The sequence below is a fragment of the Charadrius vociferus genome, unplaced genomic scaffold (genome assembly GCF_000708025.1).
Source record: "Charadrius vociferus isolate BGI_N301 unplaced genomic scaffold, ASM70802v2 scaffold662, whole genome shotgun sequence".
Classification (NCBI taxonomy): domain Eukaryota; kingdom Metazoa; phylum Chordata; class Aves; order Charadriiformes; family Charadriidae; genus Charadrius; species Charadrius vociferus.
The window spans coordinates 277,486-295,605 of record NW_009647412.1 but is presented as its reverse complement, the minus strand read 5'-3'; the positions used below and the strand labels follow the sequence as shown (position 1 = coordinate 295,605).

Here is an 18,120-nt window from a genome sequence, read left to right as displayed (position 1 = left end):
GCAATGAGTTGCCTAGATAAACATGAAATGGATATTGAATCAGGCACAGAAGTTGGTGTGTAAACATCATGTACCTATTTCAATTGCTTTGTGGACTATTGTGTAAAATTGATTTGCTGTTCTTTGGGTTACAAAAAATAGTGTAAAGATGTCTTGAATGATGGCTTAACCGTAATACCAACTTGAAAACTTCTGGTTATTTCTTTAGGCTCTTCCTCTAAATTTTCATAAAACTTTTATGTACCCAAGTAGCAATCACTTAGGTAGGATCATACATTTAAAAGAATCAGTTGTGCCACTGTCAGTGACCCAGTCAGAATGTAACCCATATAAATGGTTTGTGAAAATTGCATTTTAACATGAGTGAAAGGTAAAGCACTTCATCATTTAGCTTTTTAATGACATCATTTCATATATTCAGAGCGATGAGCTAAGGCCTATGCGTTGCTTGCAGCAAATGTGTAGATGCAAGATAGGAAATTAGGCTGGCATTACCTTTGTGAACCACAGGAAATCCTGCATAACTGAACTACTGTGAGAGTCATCAATCTCCACAATTGGGATTTGATCTTCATTGGTTACTAGTAAATTGTCTTTGTAAAAAAATATAACAGATAAGTAGAGTCCCCTAAAGAAAGAAGGAAATGTTGTCAAACACCTTTCATGTCTATTGACATCCATGCCAAATTTTAGTCAAAGAATCATAGATGTTAAGTTCTGAGGAGACAAATCAAACCATCTGATCTTAACTTCCATGTTATATAGATCATGCAACTTCAGCCAGTGAATTCTCAAAAATATTTGGGAAGCTTATCACTTTAGATGATGTGAGACTACAGGAATGTAAGAAATTATGAATCTGTGCAAGCCACTGACATCAGTTTCAGTAAGAATTTTGCCAGAGTAAACAATACACAATGGAGGCTCTATGCCCTTTAGAAATCAGAAATTTTTCCAAAAGTTTTTATCATTAATGGGCTTAGTTCTGCCCTCATTTACTTCAGAGTAAATCAGAAGCAACTCAATTGAAATCAGGCGGGTTATTATGGATTTACATTAGTGTAATTGAGTGTAATTTGGCCAGCATATCTGCAGCAAAACTGTTTATAGAGATCATTCCTGTCAATATTTACACTTGCAATTAGTTACATACGTTAAGTAGTTGCCTTAGGGAATTTAAAGACTCTGGAGAGCTCTTCTGAAAGAATCAAACTCTTATCAAAATACAAAGAAGAAAAAGCAAACTGAACACTCCTAGCAATGAAAGAAGAAATAATCCAGCATAAGCAACTTCCGTTTGCTAAAACAAATTATCAAGGTTGAGGGTAGTTTGGGTCACACTGGGTTGCAAACCCAGCTAAAGTTGTTAGGGAATGCTAGATGTGTTGCTTGTTGCCAGTGGACTATTAAAACATGTTATCTGAGCTCTGTGTTTTACATTATGAATGAAATAAATACCCTAGTTTCATTACTGAGCAGCAACAGAGGCAGTACTTCCAAAATACCTCAGAAACCACACTTTGCATTTGCACAGAATATTTCACTGTGTTACAATTCAAATCCATTTCCAAAAGTAACAATGCAAAGATTCTATTGATTTCAGTAAGAACTGGAGCATTATTTTCCAATCAACTGCACCGGTCTTAGATGCGTGCAGTTTTATGCGGTTCATTCTGATTGACTGCTGTTTCATTAGTTGCGGAACCTTCACATATATTTCTAAGCTGCTTTTCCCTATTACATAAAAGCAACAACTGCTAGCTAAACCTCAGAATGTTTGGGAGATAAAATGAATGACAAACCGTTTCAGAGTCTTCACAAACTTGTTTGATGAGTGGAAAAGGTGCTTCAGGCTTCTGGAAACTGATTGCTTGCGACCAGCATTCTGTAATTTAGAACTTTCTAAAATGGAAAATAAAAACCAAACCAAACCCAGCACTTAAATTTCAGTTAGTATCTCACAAAGAACCTCTGTCTTTCAAATGACAATGCTAAATTTCAGTCAGTGCCCACTATGTTCATTTAAAAAGACAACACTTAGAAACAGGCTCAAATACAACTTTTTGCTTATATTTCCATTATCTTAGTGATATGCAACAGCAAACAATTTCCTTACTTGCAGCAAAACTCAGGCTTGGTAAAAATGTTTTGCTCCTACGCAAAGTACAGCTTGAACCAGTACTACATACTCTTAATGTTCAGAATGGATGTGAATTTTGCAAGTGGTCTCAAAAACCCAAGAAGAGATTTGAACTATCAGTTGACATTTTAGGGTACTGTAATTCCTCAGTTTCTGTCCATACATAGATGAAGCTTCTAAGAACTGAATAACTGGTGCTCTGGCAATCACCAATATCACAGCATCACCAGGCTAACCAAAGTATAAGCTTTAAGGAAACAAGTAGATTGCACCTCATCTTTCTCTGTATCACGTTAAATGCATGTGCTTTTGTTTGGATGTTTTTTTTCCCAATCACAACAATTTCCTCTCACCTGTATTGCTTCAGAGCTTTCACAGTTACATTTGCTCCCTAGTAATCTGGAATCCAAGGAAGAGGTGTTTAACTCATCTGTTCACTTCATGTCAAAGCTGAGACCTGCTGTGTGCCTGCAAGGATCTCTGGACCAGCTCTTTCAATAGAAGAATTTTATAAATTCCAGTATTTGCCCAATATTCTAAAAATTGTGGTTAAATGTTTATACATTGTATTATTTTTCACTTTTGTGAATTTGACTTAATGTCTTTCCTTCTCTCATGCATGGCCTGAGTTCCCTTGTAAGCCACAGAAAAATCTTCCAGTGAGAACAGAAACTCGCAAGCTGTGTGAAACAGCGGTGCCCACCTGTGTACCTGTAAGCAGATTTTAGAGGGTACGCCAATAGATGGCAGTCAGGAACATGCAGGATTGTATAAGGTATTGTCAGTTGGTTTTGTCCACATACGGCTTTTAAAAGGAACGCGGGTTTAAAACTGTTTGGGATTTTTTTTTGCACTGTCTTTTGCGATGTCACTCCTGTTTAATGCTGTTGTACAAGAAAGGCAGAAACATTTAAAAAAAGAATTTATTCTTCAGATATTTACTGTGCTCTGAAAAGAAAGACAAAAAGAAAAATGTAACTGTGAAACTACATCTCAGTTTTCCAGGATCTGACTGTTTATTTGGATGAAGCATGGATACCCATCCAGACTGAAGCGTGAAGCATTTTGAGGGACACCCTTCTCCAGTGGGGAAAAAATATGACTCATGAGGAACTACTCACTGAAAGCTGCTAATCAGTCTGCTTCGGGGCTTTCAGAGTAACATATTTCCCACTTACCTGCAATGCAGAATAGGAGGTGTCTGTCTGTGTCTCCCTACTGAGTTCTAAGTTTGAACATTTAAAGAACATCTAAATTTGCTCTTGTCAAAACCCCATCTGTGGAAGTGCTCAACATATTTTTAAGTGATGAATAAATTTGCACCGTAATTTGCACATTGAAAACCACAGAAAGAAGACACATTGTTAGCAATAATTACCACTCTGCTGATCAGCAAGTACAAAAAGAACAAGGTTCTATTGGGGGTGAAATCATACAATTCAGATGTGTGAGACTTATTAGATCATCAAATCCATTGTCTTCCCAGTGCAAACTTGTTCTCCACAGCATATTCTGCAATGCATTGTTCAGTTTAGTTTTAACAGACTCATCCAAATCCATGACTGCTCCTTTGAAGCAACTGATCTTTGTTTTCTTTTCCTTTTTAAAAAACTCATCTGTTTTTCTATCCGTATCTCCTCAGATAATTTTTATTTTACTGTGAACTTTTTTCAGTATATCACAGTAATGTAAACCAAATGCTACATGAAAACTCGTCTTACTGTTTCCTTCTTCCAAGGTTAAGACCAATTTAGGAATATCAATTTCATTCTAATTATGCAATTTTTATTTTCTTTTGTATTCAGGATGGAGGGAATGGAGAAGGAAATTGCTGAAGGCAAAGCAACATAATTCTGTATAAAACACCCAGACGCTGCAGCATTAAAATAAGAGGGCACATTACAAGTGAAATATATGTTATTGGGTTTGGGTTTAGTCCACAGCTTTGTAGAAGCCAACAGCCAAAGAAATAATGTAAAACTAGATGGAGACTGTAAACTCTCCTACATTGCTATTTGCTTTTGTTTTACAGTATAGTGTGTCTAAAAGCCAAAAAACATGGAGCTGACATTAGAGGATAATTTGGATCTACGGGAAATGAAACTTTTTATGTTATTTAATTAACTAATAAATAACACAGAGTAACCTTTATAGAAAAGCACCAGTTACAACGAAATAAGTTTATATTAATAAATGATACAGCAATAGAGCTGTAAGCTCTTTTAATAGAAGCTCAGGAGCGAACAAATAGTGGCTGAGATTAGAGAATTTCCAGTGTTTATATTTACATCAGAAGCATTCAAACCTGGATCGAAGTAGGCAATTAACTGAAAAAGGTATATTTACAACATTAGCAGTTTTTCTCTTCTCAGGTACAATATACAAGTGTTTCTTTGCAGTTCACTTAAATGCAACAGATACAAGCAACCTAAGTCAGTTGTGGAAGAGTAAGAACAAAGTTGCATACTCAGGCTGCTAGTGTGCATCTGGGGTCTCTGCTCTAGAGGAATGTCTGTTATGCCGTGCCATTTCTCTGAGGAGGAAGATCATCTGGAATTCTTTGTCCTATCACTAGACTAGCGGGTGCCTCTACTCAAGTGGGGCAGATATGAAGTAAATGGAATGACATCAGTGCACAATTATCTGAGATTTTAGCCCCACAAATCAGACAGCCTGTGGAACAGCTAAATATCATTTAGGGTGACCCTGAATAAGGAAGCAAAATAGCAGAAGATGAGCTAGATCACACTGAAATCCTAGTGGAGCGCATAAAATGGGGTTTAGCGTTTTCACTAACTGTGTAATCTTACGAAAATCTATCAGATAGCTGGAAACTTCCAGACAAATTCAAACTCGATTTAAGGCTGCACATTTTTAGCAGTACAGACAACTGACACTGGGATAATGTGCATGGAGACATAATTCCACACAGCAATAAAGGCATAAGTAGTGTCCAGACACTTCAATAGGTTGAGACCACGGTAGATTCTGTATTACCTCACCTCAAGGTGGGACGTGTTTCAAAAGAAAATGCTGTATCTCATGAAGAAGCTATTGGCATGACAGTCATATAACTGGGTGGTATATTTCGGATTACAAAGTCAGGCTAAACAGCTGAAACTGTAACTTCTTAAATTCCCTACCTGAACGCCTCAGTCTATGGCTTGGTTCTGAAGCCTGCTTTTGTATATTCTCACAAATAATTATAATCTAAACATTTTAAATGCCCTGTGGAATCAGAGATTCTTCTCTTTGTTAAATGCAATAAAGCTATGTGCTCTGCTTGTGAATCAAATTACAATTAGAACGTTTTTATTTTACATCTAACTTGTCTAGTGAAACACATTTCAACCAAATTTCAGAAAGAAAATATCTGGTAAGCATTTTACTGAAGAGTTGGGTTCCTTTCTTAATGAAGCATCACACAATTACTTAATCCTCTCAGAGTTGTTTAGAAAGAATGATCTACAAGAAAAAAAATACGTAAAAAATACATTTGAAGTGTTGCCAGGACATACAATTGTAGTAACTCAGATATGATAGTCTGTAGCATGGTATTATGAAGACAAATGGATGACTGTTGTTTGTAATCATCAGGGTTTTCCAGAAGATTAAACATATGAAAGCAAAGCTTCCTAAGTAATTCCCTAGGAGATTTCATCATATCACAGAGCAGGTTCAAAAGCAACAGCTGATCTAATTCCCAAAGCTCTTAAACTCACTGTACATTCCAATGTATTCTTCCCGGTATTTTTGTAAGCTTTTTTTCTTCAGCTCCTGAAATGCAAAGCATGGGCAAAAGGCAGGCTGCAGTGCAAAGCCTGAATGAACAGACTTGGGCAAGAGATCTCCGTGGAATCTGGGCAATTTAACCCTCCCAGATCACGCTGGAGCAAGAGTACACAGCCTTGCTCTTCCAGCTCCTCTGTATTCTGAGGCTTTTCCCTATGTTATCCAAGTAATCTCAGACCTTTTAGATCGATTACCCTCAGATTTTTCCACCTCCCTTGCAGTCCTCCTCCATTCTCCTTCAGCCAGCCTGAGCAGCATGAGTGCGATGTGCCGCAGAGGAATCATGCAGTGCACAGCCAAGGTGCCAGGACCCCAGGTGTGAGTCCTGTCTCTGTCTTCATCCAGCTTTAATCCATGCAGAGCTTGATTCTGCTCTCATCTATATACCACAGCAAATCAGTGGTTGTATGCAGATTCAGGGATGCTCTACAATGCCCGGCTATTTACTACATCTCTAAAACAAATGCGGAAGACAGAAGTTGCAATACTAACGTACAATCAGAGTGTGGTAAAGAGAAGCACGGTAAGGAATGGATAAATGCCTGGGCAGGTCCTCAGCTTCTGTACTGACTTCTACCCATGTCGGTCAAATCATGCTTATTTGCATTAAGAATCTAGCCTAGGTCTCTGTACTATATTAAGTGAAAGCCATTATTTGGGCTTTTCAGTCATACACAGTAACTTATCTCAGATCCATGATCAAAGTCCTCAGATTTCACTGAGGTTGATCAATACCAGAATCAAATTTCAGAGCCAAAGTGATCTCATAATGCTTACTTTTTCTGCAAACTCTTTGTCTTGATTCTTTACCAAATTACTGAAATACAAGGGACTGACATCGGTCATATATGTAAGGCAACTTCCAAAGGCTCTCCTATTATGTTACAATCCTGATTTATCCAAAATATACTACTGTGTAATGCTAGCATTACAAGCAATTATGAGATTTTTATTTGGTTGGAGGGGAGGGTGTTGCTGAAGCTGACTCCACAGTGTAGTACTGCCACATGTAAGCTCCCACATCCTCTTTCAGACATGCAGGAAAATGTTTGGAGCTAAACAGATTTTCTATATTGTTGTTATTTATTATTTAAGGACAAGGAGTTAGGAAATCAGCAACAGAGTTGTCTGTGCTTTGCTTTGAGACTGGGGTTAATTTCTGGAGCAGTGGAATTTTATAAGAACCAGGCACTGGTGTCAGATTCTCAAAAGGAGGGATTTTCTGCACGTTGTTTATAACTGCTTCTGTTCTGGGCTGGTATGACAGTAAAACAATTTATACTAAGAATATTCTCAGATATTGCATCACTATTCCCTGTTGACTAGGAAGGTGGCCTGAAAGACCTGAGATATGCGAAAGGAAAACATGTATCATGGAAAAAAGACTTCCTTAATAGCATGAAAAAGCTATGTAAGAGATAGAAGACATCATCTGTATTTTCAGTGTCAAGACCACCTGCAAGTGATAACGCTTGTATGAATTTTAATTAGAGAAACAACATTTTCTTGCAATATCTCCTTCCCCTTTCCAAACAACGTAGCTGAATAGTTTAAGTTGCTATGGTTACAATGGGTTGTGGCAGACTGTGGATCATCATGACAGTGACATATTTGCACGTAAAGAACAAAGGCCACATCTTTCCATTTCAGCCAGATGATTTTAGCCCTAAGTATTTCTATGATTTTAAATCAATTGATGCAGCTTGACATAACAGTCATACTAGGTGAAGAAAAATGAAAACTTCACAGTAGTTCAACTTTTCAGTTTAAAATAAGTTCCTTTGCAATGAAGCATTATTCCAGTTAAAAGTTTATTTTAAGAAAATAAATAGTACTTTTCAACAACCCGTATAGAACAGGAGTTTTTATATATGCTTTAAAAAGAATGCCAAGCTGTTGCCTTGGCTCTTGAGATATTAAAGGCACAGTCTGTTTCTCATGAATGAAGAGCAAAGAGCTGGCTGAGATTCGAACTCTCTCCCAGTTTTGATCCATTCTATTTGAAAATGTAGCAATCTTATCTTCCCACTGCATTGTGCAAGTATTTTTCATTATAGATTGGCATCACATCCACTAGAGCACTTAGTGTCTTCCATTTGGAGGCAGCCAAGTCCCCTTTTTTGATCCAAACCAGTTGTTAACTCTCTAAAGTATTTCTTTATATGAAAAAATAAAAGAGAGGTCCTGCATTTTAGTAGAATCCTGTGTGAAACTGATTTGTAGGAAAAAACAAATCAATTGGTGTGTAGGGTACAGAGGGAGAAAGGGTGCGTCTGTGCTTGTGTGCATTCTAGCTTTCTGATGTTTTCATCCAACTAATTTCAAGGGTTAAGAGCAAGATAGTGCACTAAAGTGATTCCAGATGCGCCAATATTAATATCTTTCTTTTCCTGATGAATGAGAAGGTATGACCTAGTTAGAAAACTGCTAAAATTACAGGCGCCACAGAGGCTTCAGCTGGTGCCCTACCACATAGATATTTATACTTACCTCTGCAATTATAATGCTGATGAGCTGCTCGAACCTGCTGAAGGAGACGTTCCAGGGCCTCAGTGTGTCCCCTGTGCCGAGGTTCTCTTCCACTGCAGTCTTTCCAGTCTATTGAACAAAGGAAATAAACAGAAATGAAACACAAAGGAGCAGGAAAAGGTTTTAAAATATTTTCTTGCCTCTGATATTTCTTGGGTTCAGAGGAGTTTTACATCTGGGCACACAGGAAAAAATGTCGGTTATTTTTAAGTCTGCTGTTGTTACTTGTACAGTAAGTTTCTTTTGCCTTGTACCCGCTAGGTAATTAATCATAATGATTACTATCAAAAAGCTTACAATCAGCTCCTGGAAGCTCCTGTAGTGACTGACTAGACAATGGCTATTTCTCTTCAGTACATAAACGGCCTCTGTTACTGCAGTGGCAGAGCTGCTCTCAGCCTGTGCTGCACCGACACTCCCAGCACCTCACTAAGATCACCCTACTGCTCCCTCTGCGATTTGGTGAGACACCGGGAGGCTAAATGACGCTCCTACAGTTATATAGGAAATCGATCGCAAAGCAGAGAATGAACAGCTTCCTACACCCAGAGCTAGCTCTGTAGCCTCAGAAACGTGCTCTGAGTAAAATCACTTCTGAAGATCTGCTCCCAGCAGAGGCCTGAACAAATGCTGGCAATTGCTGCCCTAGAGTCTACGGTCTGCTCAGCACTGCACTCGTGAGGCAAGAAGCTGCGGTTTCTGTCCCACATACCTTCAACCTACTAAAGACTTTGTTTTCACTCATTTGCTGCTAGCTACAATCTCAGTCTTGCTTTAAAAAAAAAAACAGGCAATCTCGTCACAAATAGGAGAATGAAACTGCGTGTATCAGAGAGGAGCTTTTTAATTCCAGACTGTACTACTTTCATATTTTCATTATAATGAGAAAAAAGTACTGTACCAGTTTCCTGACTCAAAGTTATGGTGGATCAAGGTATTAAGAGATCTGTCTGCAAGGGAGACATACTTCTTTCCATCTTGCTGGCATAGAGGCCATGTGCGTATTCACAGCCACCAACAAACAGTTTGCTCACTCACTAAATATACAGATCTAGTTTCTAGTGCAAGTTTGGAGTCAAGCATTCCTTCCAATGGGCTCACTATGCCAAGGATATAAATATATTTTTGCTGCCATTTAGTATAACAGCTAGAGTAGGCCCTATAAAAGGGTGGAAAGAGAAGACATTTGCTATCCTGATAGCCTCTAGCAGTTGTAACAGCTGCAGAGTGGCCATCCTGCATGTTGTATGTTTTTGCGGAGATCAAGGGCCCGCTGCATTTATAGCTCTGTGCGGGGAGGCCGGTTCTTAGATCTCTTGTGAGCAGCCAAGAGGAACCAACCGGAACTCACCGATCTCAAAGTGCTTTGGTGTCGTCAAACGGGTAGAGTTTCGAACAACCTCATGATTTCTCTATCCCAGAGTGGTTTCCAAACTTTCTGAGCCTCCAGATTGCTGACTACCTTAAAAATGACATGGAAATCAGACCAGCTTCTCACATACTAATGAATAAGCCTAGAACTGTTACCGTCTACTATGATTTCACAGACCAGCTGAACAATGCTGGCCACCACTTCCCAGGCTGCTACTGTGTATGTGGGGGAAACCGGAGGACAGTGGCAAGCATTCACTGTCATGCTACACAGATGCATCTCCAAGGATGTCACTAACCTTTGATGCTCTGGGATTGGAATGGATCAGGATTAAGCCCTGAAGCTTTCATTTCCCCTTGCATATTCTTCTGGCTGCCATTACAGACAACTTTGTAGAGTATGAATATATTCACATTTAATTTTTAGCTTAGGGTCATATTTTGTTATGCAGCACTGGTGTAATTTCAGGTTGCTGCCACCTTGCCAAATACAAATTTGCTAGTTTTCAAAACCAGTGGTGAAGGCAGTCACATGGATAAAGAAGCTCTGCCCTCAGTAACTGCAGCAGCAAATAGTATCTTGTCTCTCAAGCAAAAATTCTGATGTTAGTATTACTTAATGAAAAAATTTACATTTAGGCTCTGATGGTCTCACTTGCTGTAGAGCTTAAGCATGTGGTACTAAGGATACTTAATGAAAATACCATATTCTTGCCAGCTATCTATATACAGTGAGCTGAGTCTGCCTAATGCTTCTGTGTTCACCGACAAAGAAAATATACATATATAGCCATGAAGAAACATTTCTCTTCCCCATAAACTCACAAAAAATCCCATATATATCAAGTGATGCTCCTGCTCTCCTACAGGGAAATCCAAAAAGCTCCTTTTGTTACCTTGGCTGCCTTTTGGAGAAACAGCTCCACAGTGATTGTCCCGGGCACTTCAGTAGTACTCCCATGGATGGTACTGCTCTCCCTGGTAGAAGCCAGGACTTCACTGAGTTCTGAGTAGCTGCACATGACAACATGGCTCTAATGCCAGCAAGTCTAGGACTTTCTGCTACGCTAAAGCCCAGAATCCCTGATACACTAAACACGGGAAATGGACTTAATTCTCTGCATAGTTTTTGTGTTGATGCACTGAGATCTGCAGGAAAATTTCCCTTACATCCAAAAGCTTTGGAACTGGCACATATTGTCAGATTTCAGAAGGTTAGTAACAGTGGACAAGAAATAGACAGGGAAGACAATGCAATATGCCTAAAGCAAAAATTTCTATCATACAAAAGCTACGGTTTAAATGCCACCTGTCTTGCCAGGAGTGTCCCATTCTTTGGTGATATTTAGCTGAATAACTAGTGGCTACTGTAAAAGAGTCTGTTTCTCAGCTGATATAAATTTTTGGTTTGTGGGGTCAAATCATGTGTAGTATACCTGGGTATAGTCAAGGTAATTGCATGTCACTAAGTTACTCAAAACAACTCCATAGTAGTGAGTTACCCACGTAGCCAAGAACAGAAGAGAGAACCACGAGTGTAGCACCTTTTTTGTTCTCAAATGGAATATTTCTTTAGCCTAGTTCTAGTTTTATTCTGGGGTAAACAAGAGCAAAATTGAAGCAAAATGGGACAATGGTACTGCAAGAGCCTCATTTATCCAACCCTCTCCATTATGACTACTGAGAGTACATACATCGTCCTGTATTTTCTCACGTTAACATGCAAGCTTATTTAATTATTACATTAGCTTATAGCCTAATAAAAACAAGTGCTAATGCAATAAAATGAAGAGTCCCACTTTACTGCATTAATCAATACAAGGGAAACTGTAATATGCTGAGCCAGTTCACCAGTGAACACTAACTCTGGAAAAACAACTGACAATACAATGTGATTATAATAGATTAAAAATTACAGATGAAAAATCATAGTCCTAATGGAGTCTGAGAAAACCTTTCATAGGTTTGAAAAGGGAGACAGGCTTTTGGATGTGTCTGGAACATTTTAATGTTCCCATAAGGGCTAGATCCTATTAACGTGCGTGTCTACACTAGAGTATTTTACATACAGGATACTATGGGAATGGTTCAGTGAATGGGAACTCTAATGCTACAAGGCAGAATACAAAATTACATATGATACATGTAAGTGTTTTGGTTCTAGCAGTTCAGATTCAGGTTTTAATCCATTCATATATTGACAAATGAGGTTCAATATAGCAGGACTCTATTAAAGGAAATGAAGATCAAAATACGTTTCATTTTTCTTAAGTCTTAGTAACTAGATGACAATTTACTGTCAAAAGCTTGGAGAAGAATAAAAGATTAGACAAATAAGTACACATATATGATTATTTTGCTTATTTTTGGGGGGTGGGAGGAGTTGAGTTTTATTTATTTATTTATTTCACTCCTAGATGACAAGACAATTAAATCATGAGCTCCAGAATATTTGTCTTTTTCTGTTCTTTGAAGAGGGGGAAATTCTGACAAAGCAGCATCACTAATCAAACTAGGAGGGTAGACGACCTCAACCTACTTGAAGGAGAAGCATATGCAGGAGTAGATTTGCATGGAGGTCCCCATCCTCTCATGTTGTATGCTGAAACATGGACATAATACCTCTGGCCCTGCAAATGGAAACAACTGGAGTCAAAATTATCACTTGATTCAAAATCATCACTTGATTCAAAACCTTGGCTGTAAAAAATGGAGAGCAGGCTCCCCAAAAGATGTTTTCTTTGAAAAACTTAAATAGCTTTCAGTGGCATCAACTCTTGCACCATGACATATTGAAACACAGTACAAAGATTTCAGGACAGGTGATCTGCTGAGGGTTAACAGAACACACCAATTCTAACTGACATTCTCTTCTACCAAGGCTAAACCCTGGGAACTCTTACAGTCAGACTTCAGGATTAGGAATTCCCCTTTTTCCTGTTGTATTTAACAGAGTTTCTCTACCAGCACAGCAATGGAAGAAGCTTCATTTGGCTGCCACTGAAATCAGTCAGACCTTTATCACTGATTTTGATACATAAATTGAGGCCAACGGAGAATACTTCTGAAAGTCTAACTTTTAATTTAAATATGTTATATACTTCGGGGAGTATAGACAAATGCACAGTAAGTGTTGTGTCTATGGAAGTGACTGTGCAAGCTTGCTTGATTTTAATTTAAGAACAGTTACTCTGGTTTGTTGTTAGAAAATGAGAAACAGAGTAAATGCATTTTGTGGCTCAGCTCCCTGGAAAACAGTGTGCTTCAAATCAAAGATTTCTTCAGATAAAAGGCTGGAAATAACCAATGTTGTTCCTATTCTATGTAGAGGGTTTTATATTGTACCCATTGCTTACTCTTTTAAGTTAATTCTCTCATTTTGAGAGCCTGTGTTTTGGGGCACTGGCCAAGGGTCACGTGCATGTCTCCCCCCCTACTATGGGCCTGATTCAGTGTGCAGTGAATTCAACAGAAAGGCTTCAGCGCAGTGGATGCTGGTCTGGGCCCCTCTGATGGTGTTTCCAGTCGAAATTGTATTTTGAGCAAGCTTTATTTTCATCAAGTTTTTTGTGAATTAAAATTTTCTTGCAGAAAAGGTCCTGAACAGCCTGTAGGAAAAAGACTTTTAAACACATGGTCAAAATTATTCTGCTTAACAAACCATACCAATGTTTGTCAATTTTCTCCATCCCTGAGCTAATTCTTATCAGTGTGAAAAATGTATACAAAAAACAATAACAAACATGAAAATGATTGCCATAAACATGTGTGTCCCTGGATGAAGTAGAAGAGAAAGAACTGTTATTTTAGCTATTGGTCATCAGAGTCAGGACTAGATCTTTTACGAGCCTTTGATCTGCACTAAGATTATCCTGTGATCCAGAAAACAGCAGCTTTCACTCCAGTCTTTTCTGATCTCCCCTAAGCATGACAACTTATAAAACAGTTCATGCTGTCTGTCTATTCCTTTGTGATTTTCGGATTATGGATACCAGACATATTACGCTCAATGACTGGAACGTGTTGCTAGAAGAAAGGCACTCTATTACCAACAGGCATGGATGCAAATTATCGGTGTCTTTGTATCACTGGGGTGGCAGGGGGCATCAAGATCTAAATGAGTCATTTGGCGCTTACCGTTCTGAGACCTGTGATGGTGCACCTCAAAGACTGAAGATTGTCCATAATTATTTCACCAACCAAAGGAGAAAAGTCTTCTGAAGAGCTCCATTCCACTAGGAAACAAGTAGCAGGAGAAAATCAAATCAGATAGCAGTCCAAGCAAAGAAATCAAAGCACTTGAATCACTCACAGGTTAACTTTTCTCTTGGCTGTTTCCCATTCCATGTGGATACTAAAAGTCATGCTTAACAATAATGTCTAGCAAAACTTCACACAATAAATTATATCTCTGTGTATGAGAGAGGAAAGCAAAATACTGCTCAAAAGCTTTTCAGGAAAGAATGCTTAAAAATATACTTCAACACAAACTACATTCAGTCAACATTTGTCCTCATTTAAACAAATTCCTTTAAAGAAAGAGAAGTAGTTGAAAAGAGCAGGTAGAGGATTTGGACCCACTAATGCCATTTGGCAGTTTATATATTCAAACCAACAAAAAGTAGTTTGACAATTGGATCTGCGTAGGTAGGCATGGGCAGAGAGTCCTTTTGGCACCGTAGGTCCACAAAACTCTCATCACCTAACCTTGTATAATTTGTATAGAGATATGGACTATGTATAGAGATCCTTGGACTAGATCTGACACTCACTAGAGTCTCTTCATTGGTTTCAGAGGGTTCTGGCTCTCTTGTCCAAGCCTGATTCTGCCGCGGTCACTGAAACTACAGAGCTCCACAAGGACCTATTAAGTTGTATCCACTTTTGAAGTGCATTAAGTGGTGCTGGGCGGACACATCCCTCCCAACCTGTCCTGCAGCCTAAATTACAATGGGTACCTTCACCAAAGTGCTCCCATCAACTTGTACAGGTGACTCATATTCTGCTTAAGGGGTTATGAAATCAGTAGTCCTGCTGTCAGTACTCTTCCTCAGTACTTCCAAAAATGAATATACATGTAAAATAGCATCAAACAGACGATGAAAAACTACAGGATAATTTTTAAAAAGGGATATATTCAAGTAAGGAACTGATACTTCATTTGCATATTTATTATTTTTGGAGTCAATAATTCAGAATAGATGAGAGGGTATAGGTATTGTAATTCCAGCATGTGGAATTTTCATCTTCTGGCTGTGTCATACTGGTATTTTAATGTTAAAAGAAAAAAGCTTCACAGAATTTTTTGCTCAGCATATACAACATTTAACTGCCAACACATTTTTCTAAAATAGCCAAGTATCAATAGCACAACTCATTTTTCCTTTCTCTCCTAATTGCTCCTTTTCTGTGATTGCAGGTTGTGAATGCACAGCATGTTCTGCAATGTTTTTGTATTTGCTGCAGTGAAAAGGATATTGGTTTTGCCTGTTGTCTTAGAACTTTTTCAGTGTATATTTTTCTAGTTTTCCATGGGTTTTAAATACTGAATTACTGCCACCTTTAGTGGAAGCAATCTCTGTACATTCGTATGAAAACGTAGAGACTTTTATGGTACCGCGTTGTAGGTTTTTGTTGACAATTAAATTATAGGAATGCTTATATGTGCCATTGAACTTGATGGCCTGTCAGAGTTTCCATTGTAAACCATGTTTTTCAGGGTTTATAACTCCACTGTATTAAATCACTGAGGACATTGCATACATGCTGCAAATTTAGACATGTTGTCTGTTTTCCAGAAGGATAAATTGGAAAAATCCTGTTTGAACTGCTGAACATGTTATCAACAGGCTTGCAGTCACTTCAGATACCATTTCTCTTTTCAAAGATTCATGTAAAGCAAGATAGTGAAACTCAGGCCAGATTCTGCCAACAAATCCTGTCTTCATTGGAATTCCCAGCCACGACTTTCTGTGCTTCTCAGCATGAGGAGCAGTGGTAAGGTTGCACTTTAGGCAGCACAAAACAAAAGCCAGGGGTGAAATAAGCAGCTTTAAGCTGCTTTTGAGCTTCCCAAATTTTTAGCTGTTCTATGGACTGGAGAGTGCCCAAACATAAACTGGTAGTTCAAGAGGCATTTTTAAATTTGGGTAGCTTACAGAAATAACATTGCAGCCCTATTCTGTGGGTCTCCTTCTCAACCCTTCCACTTGTATTCTGGCATTTAGAAAAGTGCTCCTAATATTTAGACATCCTAACACACTGCCTGAAGAGGAATTAACTGCCTTAATCTAAACAGGATTGTAATCCTACACCTTTGTGAGCATGCGTACAGCAGGAACATCCTGATACTAGTATTACGATTAGCAACAGCATGGCAGTTTGTTCTCAGAAATAATCAAGGACCACTGAGTTCAGGGAAAGAAGCAGTTACTGAGGGGAGCAAAGGCTGACATTGCCTATAAAGGCGTCTCAGGAGCAGGTGAGGAAGTGGGTTTTGGAAAAATAAATCACAGCTTTGCTCTGATGTTCTAGGGCAAACTGTTGCCCCAACTCACGTTGTTAGTGAAACCCTATATGCAGGGCAAACACCCTCATCCACTTACTGGGTGACACTGTTATCTCCCAGTCCCTTAAAGGACAACTACTCGCTAGGGATAGTGAGCGAGGCTGCTGGTTCTTTCACGAGGTACTCAGGAGCGCTGTGTACCCCTCTGATCCCCTCAACCAGCTGAGTCTTCACTGGCTGCTAGGCTGAGGCTCAGCTCTGCTGCCCATTATACAGCCAAGTAACACCAGCATTTTGCACTTATTTTTTAGCTTACCCTGCGGTGGCTGAGACCCATGAAATTGAAAACATAGGAATATGATATTAGCTTGTGGATCGGGTTATGGTTATCATTATGATTGAGAACCCCTCTTTTGAAGGATATTTACCTAACAAGATGGTCTATACAGAGTTACTCAAAATTCAATTTTCAAATATGTATATTTAAAAACATCACATTTGGAAAAAACCCTGCCCCCCAGTTTCAATAAAAATTTCCATAACTGAAAAATAAATATTTTTTTAACAGCTGCGTTGGAATAGTGCCCTCTTTTTCCCCTTGTTTCAAAATACTACTGAAAACATATCAACAGGATACACTGAAGCATTGCTATTTTTGACAGAATGTCATCCTCTGACTCATATCAGTCATAAAGAAACTCATAAAAAAATTTGGAATTTTTTGCCTACTTTTGATTTCAACAAACTTTTTTTCCCCATGATTTTACCGATTCAAGTGAGAATAGGATGACATGATATAGTTTCAAAGAAATGCAAATCAGCTTAAGTCATTTATCACTTAAGTTTATATCTCCTGTTATACATTGCCAGATTTCAGCTTTCTACCATAATGGTTGTCTAAAATGGTTGTCTAAAAATAATACATAATACTCTATTACACTTATTCATTGGGTTTTAGATCTTTTAGAAGGCTGTGAATACCAGTGTCCCTATTTTATAGGTAGGAAGATGAATGCAAGGAGAGGTAGAGCATCTTGTTCGCTCAGCAGGCCCCAACACAGCAAGGGACAAACTCCTCTGGCCTGTACTACATTTATTTGGCCAGTGTTGCTCACACCTTCTGGCTACGTGGGATATACATAGCTCTTTCTGGTACCAAGACAAAGGTACACATCCACAGTCTTACCCTTGTGATTAACCTGGATCTAAAATTAGGTAACTTTTTGCATGAGCAACCCATCATGAAGATTTTGCTAAATCTTTGCTTACTTTCTAAGGGAGAGCGCTGGGACAGACTGCTCTGGTAGTAAACAAAAAATATCAACCATTTGTGTAACTCTAAAGTACTTGGGACTTTAAGAAAGAACAAAAGGCTGGCTAACCTCAGCACTTTAAAAGTTGAATATAAAAATGCTCAAGTATAAAAACCTGAAGATGAAGAGGGTCCTTTATAAGAGCCCAGGAACAAGAGCTGGTCTTGTAGACTGTACCAACTGTGCTGTAAAGGACCTGAAAGCTGTTGGGTGAATTAAGGATGGAGCATGTTCCAGTCCTGTTCCGAACACCCCAAAGGCCTGCTTTGTCGTGAACGCTGAATGTCTTCGCTGTTGCGGCTTTCCATCTGACACTTCACGTTATGTCAGAGCAGGTTTTTTTTGTGTGTTTAATATATTGGTCACTATGTGTTTTAATGAAGGTGCTCTGTATTCCAGAGCTAGCAAATGCACGATGTGTTGCTGCGGTCGCCAAGATAAGTAGTAATTTTTAAATAAACAGCAGT

At 38.7% G+C, this 18,120-nt stretch overlaps 1 protein-coding gene across 1 annotated transcript in view; it reads right to left on the bottom strand.

Moving 5' to 3' along the window:
• ANKFN1 (ankyrin-repeat and fibronectin type III domain containing 1) overlaps positions 1–18,120 on the bottom strand; it is a 166,055-nt gene that overhangs the window by 9,895 nt on the left and 138,040 nt on the right. Inside the window, 5 exon segments of the mRNA XM_009880236.1 lie at positions 496–628; positions 1,803–1,902; positions 8,423–8,530; positions 12,372–12,462; positions 13,970–14,067. Of these exon segments, the coding sequence (XP_009878538.1) occupies positions 496–628; positions 1,803–1,902; positions 8,423–8,530; positions 12,372–12,462; positions 13,970–14,067 (530 nt within the window).